The sequence below is a fragment of the Henckelia pumila genome, chromosome 1 (assembly GCF_033568475.1).
Source record: "Henckelia pumila isolate YLH828 chromosome 1, ASM3356847v2, whole genome shotgun sequence".
NCBI lineage: Eukaryota > Viridiplantae > Streptophyta > Magnoliopsida > Lamiales > Gesneriaceae > Henckelia > Henckelia pumila.
Window position 1 is genome coordinate 56,858,310 of NC_133120.1, and position 9,131 is coordinate 56,867,440.

General features: G+C 31.1%; 2 protein-coding genes across 2 annotated transcripts; one reads left to right on the top strand and one right to left on the bottom strand.

Moving 5' to 3' along the window:
• Positions 1–802: 802 nt before the first annotated feature.
• Positions 803–4,575, bottom strand: LOC140862977 (probable NOT transcription complex subunit VIP2). Its single transcript, XM_073266034.1, has 11 exons — positions 4,563–4,575; positions 4,095–4,256; positions 3,593–3,679; positions 3,506–3,520; positions 2,263–2,345; positions 2,069–2,180; positions 1,726–1,985; positions 1,583–1,635; positions 1,450–1,491; positions 1,170–1,314; positions 803–859 (listed from the first exon to the last, which is right to left on the bottom strand). The coding sequence occupies exons 1-11, from the start codon at positions 4,573–4,575 to the stop codon at positions 803–805; spliced, it is 1,029 nt and encodes a 342-aa protein (XP_073122135.1).
• A 3,179-nt stretch (positions 4,576–7,754) lies between these two features.
• LOC140862982 (probable NOT transcription complex subunit VIP2) lies at positions 7,755–8,846 on the top strand. The gene is made up of 4 exons (XM_073266047.1): positions 7,755–7,910; positions 8,001–8,053; positions 8,313–8,457; positions 8,784–8,846. Exons 1-4 carry the CDS (start codon positions 7,755–7,757, stop codon positions 8,844–8,846), a joined length of 417 nt encoding a protein of 138 aa, XP_073122148.1.
• The last annotated feature ends 285 nt before the right edge of the window (positions 8,847–9,131 follow it).

A 9,131-nucleotide genomic window follows, 5' to 3' on the forward strand; every position in this document is an offset into this window, starting at 1 on the left:
ATATATATTTTACACTACAAAAATACATGAATAAATAAATAGTGTAGGATACGTGGACCTAGTAGAAAAATATTAGTTTTTTTATGTCTAAGGCTTTACTTTGCAGGTATCGACCAGAGCAAAACCTTACTCTATTTTTATTGTTCATCTAATCCGTTATTTTTAAAAATAAAAACTAAAAGCATCATGTTTTCGAGGTTCCAGAAAATATCAGTATATATTAAGGCTTGGTTAATGTTTTTTTTTTCAAAACAGTAATACATAAAATTTAAATTTTGACATCTTTACCCTTAAAATCGAAAATTCTGACTTTTTTTTTTTTGTATTTGATTTGATCATTGTCTACTAATAACGGATAAGAGTATGATTAAATTCATTCTATACCTTCTATATATTTTTATCTCTTGAACCCTTTGTATAGATGAATTATAATTGGCCAATTTAAAATGTTTTAATGAATCGAAACATTAAAATTTTGAAGAGATTAAAATGCGGTTGGAATTCAAAATTATTTCAAGTGTACATAAATTCATGCCACAATAGTGTGGATGCACAAGAATTGCACAAATTTTTTTTTTGAACTCATTTATTTTATTTTTTCAAAAAATAGAAGAATTGCACAGTTTTAAATTAACTTTTCAATATAGTTACACACAACCACAAAAAAATGTCAATTGCTTTCTTTTAATTTGTTAAGGAAATATTACAATTAATTGCATAAATCATAATACATCATATAGAATTAAATTAATATCGACCTTGAGCAGGAGCTATGGAGGAGAAATGACATTGCAAATCATCCCTACGGTGGAACCGCGGGCCGTTTCTCTATCATTTCATAATACAGAACAAATTTATCCTGCATCCAAACAAGAGAAAAAAATTAACTAAGTAAACCCCAATTCTCAGGTTTGGAAAAGTGTGCTACATATAATGTCAAAAACACAATGTCTTAAATCAAAATTTATTTTTTATAAATTTTTTATGTGACTTGCATTAATTGTGCGAGTCTTATGCTACAAACATGCTCGAAGTAATATGCATTGTGCAAGTCTTATGCTACAAATGTGCTTGAAAATGTATTGGTAATGGTATCAAACCCTACGTTCACCATTTACACAAACTCGGATACTCATTTGAGAGGCAACTCGATATTCCATATCGCTAACCTGTCTAATCGTCTGCCATGTAGAAGGGTCGAAACAGACATAGCTACCTACTTCAAAAGTAGCATTCCTTACAGCAGGGACCGAGTTCTGGTCCCTTGTGAACCACATGCGAAGCTCTCTGTGGAAGTACCACCCTCTGTCATTCCTTCAAAGAAATTGGAAACTTAAAGTATGTAAAGTAACATAAATACCTATAAAAAAATGTTTTACCAACAATGAAATGCACACTGAAAAAAAAAAAGAGAAATGTAAATCAAATATCTCGATGCAAAAGTCTTACAATTCATTTGCTGCGAAGAGTTGCGCCTGATCTTGTGGCATACTGCAAGATATATAGGAGACAAAATCCACAAACATAAACAAAACTGAACCTAAGATTTAAATTATTGAAAGACCCAAATCCATCTACTTACCTGTAAAAAATGTAAAATAACATAGCAAGATCGAATTTCTTGAAGAGACTTTGCTGCACGAATAAAACACGATGCATTATTTAATAACAACGTTAGCCGAATATATTTACAGTATTTAACCAATGAAAGGAATAAAATGACACCTTTAGTGGAAGAGGTTGTTCGGAATTGTAGCAATCGGGAATATCATACTTGGTTCCTTCTTTGGCAGGTTCAACAGACCATGGAGAAGCAAACTTTGGATACAAAGGCTCCAAATAATTTAACTCGAGGACAAGGGAATGTGGATCAACTCCCATAGCGAGATTGGTTTTATCATGATTGGCCCCTTTGACGGTTTTTAATAGACCAAGCAGCCCATAGTCATCAGGTCCAAGAAGAGAGCCTTGCACCACCTCTTTACCTCCCAATGGATTGTAGAATTGAGGTTAAATCACAATCGAAATTAAGAATACGTTGTGCATACCCGGGAACCATCTCGATTGCCTGAAGTTGGAAAAGAAAACCCGATTTCACTTATTGAAGAATCATGACATTGTTGAAGTGAATAATTGTATGCATTTATAGCACCAAACATAAAACCAGGAGTTATTCGCGTCTATTAGACAAAAGGTATTTAAGAATCAGGTTGATACATACGGATGTTCAAGTAAACCTCATCTTGAAGTACATCAACTTACTGGGTATTGCTGAGGCTGCACTACATGTTCTTTTTGGCGTTGTGTTTTGTTATAATCAATGAGACTTCCGAAGTTAAGGCCACCTACCATATTGGCAAAAAAGGTAATTATAGATTCATATGTCAAGCTCAAGTAATGATAAATATTCCATTGAAGTAAGACTAGACAAATCGAAATTGGATGAAATTGAAAGCCATTCATTTTCATGATGAAACACATGAAAACCAAGCAAAAACTCAATTTTTCATACGCATGATTTCGAACCAAATATTACACAAATTTGAGGCTAAAAATAGAGAACATGATATATGTGTGTGAATCTATTCTGTTATATTCTACTAAAGTGTTGTTGGTTTGTCCATTTCTTAAAAGTCTTTTTTTATTGTTCACAACAATATATGACATATACTATGTTTTAAAATTACAAATAACGGAAAATTAAAATATGCAAAAAAAATTATCAGGTCTACATAAATATTCATGAGGATGTATTTTTAACTTGATATTTCTCATGCTTATAATCTTTTCCTCACCCAAATGAAGAAATAACTAGATATAGTTGAGAGTTGGGCACTGTAAAAAAACACATCATTCAGCGACCCTTTCCAAATTTTGCCGCAAAATATAGCGACAATATAATTTATTATGTCGCTAATTGCGATGATTTTAAGTTTTCCGTCATAGGAGTAGATTTATTAAATACATGTTGTAGAGAGTCTCATTTCCTACAATCCAAAATGGAAAAAAAAAAATGGGAAATACATTAGAAACACCAAGTTTATATTTAAGGAAAGAGAACATGGATATGGTAGAAACCATTATTGACATTAAATTAACAACAAGAACATATTATCATGGAACATGTATCTAGGAAATTCTAAAACTGTTTGAAAATATCTGGAGTGTTTGGTATCTATCATGTGCATATATAAACATTTTAATTGGTTATGAAATTTGTGTAGAGTAGTTTGAGGTTATAGATGGAGTATCAAAATTCTATCTGTGTAAATATTTTATGTATAATTTGAAAGCTTGATGTTCAATGTCATATTGGATTTTGTTAAAATATCATCTCGGTACTACATGGTATTTAAATTTCAAAATTCACTTATAATAAATACCCTTAAAAAGTTAATAAAATTTATTACAATGAGAATTAAAACACCTTGAAACGGTGACCAAGCGGAAAAACCTTAATTTGGAATGTCAAAATATTGATCATGTTGAAAAAATCTAAAGTTACTGATTCGCTTTAAACCTGTAAAAAAAACATCCATTACTATAGAAAAAACAACAATTTAAAAAATTGAGTTTTTTTAATTGTAATTACCTGGTTGACCTTGAGGATCACCAACAGAAGAATAGTAGCTTAAGTCATTGATACCGACACTAACATCATCACCGCCATTTGGGTCATCTAACAATCCAATAAAACTAAAATGAACGGTCTCATTTAAATATTGGTTTGGTGAAAGACGTGGCATGGGAGCCTCGATATGAGAATTTTCAAGGATTGAGGTCATACAAGGAGCTAAGAGATTCAAATGTTACTTGAATAATATAATGAAATCGATAAATATATTTTGCAATAATTTAGTTTTCATGATTTGTACGTATATCCATAAATGAAAGCAAAGAATGTTTCAATGCGACTTATGTAAAATTTTGCAATATCGTTATTGCTAACCAAACATCATGAAAAACTAACATATGGATAATTTAGGTTATCCACATAGAACATGTCATGCTAAACTTCTCAATTTTCAAATGTGATTCTACCACTATTGTTGTACTACTTAGGAAATCATATGTGATGAATGTATAGTAGATACCAGAAAAGTTTAAGCCGGTAGCAGAACTAGGGACATTAGCCAACACAGTAGAACTCGAACCGCTATTATCTGTACTAACAAAGCCACCAAAAGAATTGACAATCTGTCTTGTATGTCTCTTATTTGGAATCAAAGATGGCTTATTCGGAAACAACGGTGGCCCTGAAATCATAAAATATGATGAAAAGATTCTAGATTCAATACATTGCAAATAAATTGAATTTACTTATTTGAAAATTTTATACCCCACTTTTTGTGATGTCCAAATGCCCATGTGAGTTTTCAAGAGGTAACTGGATCGGCCGGTAAAATACAATTTATAAGGATTTCTCAACAAAATAGATAGTAGAGATCATATTTAAGACTATTTGCTGATAAGATTACTTCTTGTATACTTACAAAGAAATTTTTTGAAGAGATTTTTCTATTGCAATTTTAGATAATTAGTTGTGTACAGTGTAGTTGTACCTGGGATGTTCATTGGTTAATACATGTGATATGTTTCGCATACTCAACAAACCCTCTTGACTTTGTTGAATTCCACTTGGAAGATTGAAAATATTTGTTGAATTTCTTGATTCAAAAGAACCAAGAAAATACGAAGTAAAATTCCCTCGAATATTATCGTGAATTTCATTATTGTTTCCTGCAATATTGGAAAAAAAAAAAAAGAAATTCGTTAAATCAAGCATTACAGTATTTATATTAAATCAAGAAACTTGGAATGTATACCACCAGAATCATTTGAAACAACACTAGATGAACCAAATGGGGTAGCATAGCTAGGGACTCATATAATTAGTTCTTGCATTGATATCTGCACGGTTTGAATTAGACTTGTTTGATGTCTTTGGTCTCCACATTTTCCACTTAATTATAACTGCAACATAATTTCAAAATAAGTAAAACATTAATAAACTATTTCGATCATGGGCGAAGCTTGTGTAGTGCCCACACTGGGCCTCCAAAAAAAAGCCCATATAGCCATATAGGTTGGGCCAAAAAAATAAAACTAATATGCTTTACTAGAAATAGGCTTTACAATTGATAAAAAAAAAAAGAAAAAAAAACAAAGAAATAGGTGTTGCGTGTTATGTGTTTCTCCTTTTACATATGATTGTTGATTTGGATTGTTTTAGCTAGATGTTGTCAACATCTTGTGACAACACCTCTGCTTATACTTAGGGGAAGAACCGTTCTTATATTCAGAGGAGTTTTGATAAAGGGGGAGTTGATTTTATATGTTTTGAATTAATAAGTGTTTTGTCCAAAAAGGAAAAAATGGGGAGATTGAAGGGAATATTTTATTCCTAAAATTCCTTAAGCCCAAAAAGATTATATTTAAAAGTCTTTTACCTTTCTTGGGCATGAAGTAATTTTGTGATAAACTTTAATATTTCCTTAATTAGTAGATTTGAGATATTATGCTTGATTAAAATATTTAATTTTCTCGTATCTAACTAATCTTTTATTCCTTATTTTGTAGATTTGATTTGATCAAGAAAAAATAGAGATCAACATGAATCAAGAATCCTACGGCTACAAGAAAACATATTGAAGAAGGATTCTTGGCTATATATATGTGAAGGAGATCGTGCACTTAGATACACCGAGAGAGGAACGACCGAGATAGAGTTTTTCTAGAAAGCATATGCATGTGTATTCTGCAGAAGTTTTGAAGAATATTTGAAGTCGTGGCCTTGTTTGATCGACCTGAGGAATTTTTAGAGCATTGAAGATCCAATCTCATGTTTCTCGTGTGTTTTAGTCATCAAGATTTCAACTCCATGCTTCGATTTATTTATTATATCTTGCATAGAATTTTTAGGAGTTGCTTTTATTATTTATTTTCACACATGTTTTGAGAAAATTGATTTTTGAAATAATTCATTAGTTTTAGGGTTTTGTAAACTCTTGGAATTATTTTCTAGTGAAAGTTTTTTCTTGAGGCGTTGCAAGAGTATTTTATACCCTTACTTAAATATCTGAGTCTATTTATTTGGTTGTTTGTTTATTTTATTCATGTTTTATTATTTTCCACTGCGTATTACTTAAGGTGTTTTTGTAGGTGTTGTCAACACCTTAGGACAACACCAAAATCTGTTTATGTGCAACCAATTTTTCCTTACAAAAAAAAATTTAGACGTGTTTGATTTATAGGAATAAAGTTCTCACTGAAGAGCAGGAGATGTTGAGGAGAAGGATACTTTCAGAATAATTAGTTGGGTGGTTGGAATTGATATGAGACTCTTCTTTATATAGAAGGACACTCGATTGTCTACAGTTCTCTACCATTGTTCTTTCAAATATTTATTTGGGGTTAATAAATTTTATTTTTGTAATATGATCATATCTTTTACTAATTTTCAATGAAGACACAAGTTTTTATTGTTTTATTCCCAACAAATCATCTAATATAATGTTATTTCATGTAAATTATTTGAGGGAATAATAGGCTGGTCTGTTTTTTGTGTATTGAAATTTTACGTATGCATGACGGATGATTGTCAATTTACGATTTTTGGTAAATAATTCTTTATATGTAAATCATGTATAAATTATTAGTATGTAAAATTTGCATCTTACTACCTTTTTTTTATGTGAAAATATTTAAAATCTTCTATTCAAACTCACATTAGATAATTATTCAAAATATTTTAATTATTCTATTCATAATTTTGAACATGTTTCGTGTAAATTCAAACAATCTAGGTACGTAATATTATGCTATTTAAAAATTGTCAAAAAACAGGAGAAAAATAAAAAAAATATTTAATGCATGTAATCTTCACTGTCGATTTTTTTACATTTAAAGCAATTTAATTTATCATAGTTTTTAATTAAATGGGGCTTATCATATAGAATTCTTAATATTTGACTTTATTTATTTCTCATTATGTTTAACTTTAAATAAATTAATAAAAAAACAAATCGCAAAATCATATAGATTATTAAAAACAAATAAGTTTTCTACATGCATTTATGTTGGATTACATGGAGAAAAAACACCATTTATTAATTAATTAATTAAGTAAAGCTTTTATTTTAAAGTAAATTAAAGTGTAATGTTTGTCAGTGGTGTTTTTTCCCCAATGTAATAATCTATCATATATAAATGCATAAAGAAACTCACGAATTCAATTTTTTAATAATTTATATTATATTACGATTTTTTAAATACCTTTTGTCTAATAGATGGGAAGAACTACTGGTTTTATGTTTGGTGCTATAAATGCATACAATTATTCACTTCAACAATGTCACGATTCTTCAATAAGTGGAACGGGTTTTCTTTTCCGACTTCAGGCAATCGAGATGGTTCTCGGTTATGCACAACATATTCTTAATTTCGATTGTGAATTAAGCTCCGAATGATCAAAATTGTTTGTAATTTCATTTCTAGGAACTTTCTTCATTGAAGATTTTTTTCCCTCAATGACCAAGAAAACAGAGGATATTGTATCTACTTACTTTTAACTCTATGGTCATCTTATGCAGAAATATCAGCATTTTCAACAACCTCAACCTCAATCTCGCTTCTACAATCCCTTGGGAGGTAAAGAGGTGGTGCAAGGCTCCCTTCTTGGACCTGATGACTAAGGGCTGCTTGGTCTATTAAAAACCGTCAAAGGGGCCAATCATGCTAAAACCTCTCTCGCTATGGGAGTTGATCCACATTCCCTTGGCCTCGAGTTAAATTCTTTGGAGCCTTTGCATCCAAAGTTTGCTTCTCCATGGTCTGTTGAACCTGCCAAAGAAGGAACCAAGTATGATATTTCCGATTGCTACAATTCCGAACAACCTCCTCCACTAAAGGTGTCCTTTTATTCCTTTCATTGGTTAAATACTGTAAACATATTCGGCTAACGTTGTTATTAAATAATGCATCGAGTTTTATTCGTGCAGCAAAGTCTCTTCAAGAAATTCGATCTTGCTATGTTATTTTACATTTTTTACAGGTAAGTAGATGGATTTGGGTCTTTCAATAATTTAAAGCTTAGGTTCAGTTTTGTTTATGTTTGTGGATTTTGACTCATATATATCTTGCAGTATGCCACAAGATCAGGCGCAACTCTTCGCAGCAAATAATTGTAAGATTTTTGCTTCGAGATATTTGATTTACATTTCTCTTTTTTTTTTCAGTGTGCGGTAGCGACAACATTTTTTTCTAGGTATTTTTATTACTTTACATACTTTAAGTTCCCAATTTCTTTGCAGACATGACAGAGGGTGGTACTTCCATAGAGAGCTTCGCATGTGCTTCACAAGGGACCAGAACTCGGTCCCTGTTGTAAGGAATGCTATTTTTGAAGTAGGTAGCTACGTCTTTTTTGACCCTTCTACATGGCAGACGATAAGACAGGTTAGCGATATTGAATATCGAGTTGCCTCTCAAATGAGTATCCGAGTTTGTGTAAATGGTGAACGTAGGGTTCGATACCATTACTAACACATTTTCAAGCACGTTTGTAGCATAAGACTTGCACAATGCAAATTTTACTTCGAGCACGTTTGTAGCACAAGACTCGCACAATTAATGCATTTTTTTACCTCGCAAGTCATATAAAAAAATTTAAAAAAATGAATTTTGATTTAAGACATTGTGTTTTTGACATTATATGTAGCACACTTTTCCAAACCTGAGAATTGGGGTTTACTTGGTTAATTTTTTCTCTTGTTTGGATGCAGGATAAATTTGTTCTGTATTATGAAATGATAGAGCAACGGCCCGCGGTTCCACCGTTGGGATGATTTGCAATGTCATTTATCCTCCATAGCTCCTGCGCAGGGTCGATATTAATTTAATTCTATATGATGTATTATGATTTATGCAATAAATTGTTATATTTCCTTAACAAATTAAAAGAAAGCAATTGACGTTTTTTTTGTGGTTGTGTGTAACTATATTGAAAAGTTAATTTAAAACTGTGCAATTCTTCTTTTTTTGAAAAAATAAAATAAATGAGTTCAAAAAAAAAATTTGTGCAATTCTTGTGCATCCACACTATTGTGGCATGAATTTATGTACGCTTGAAA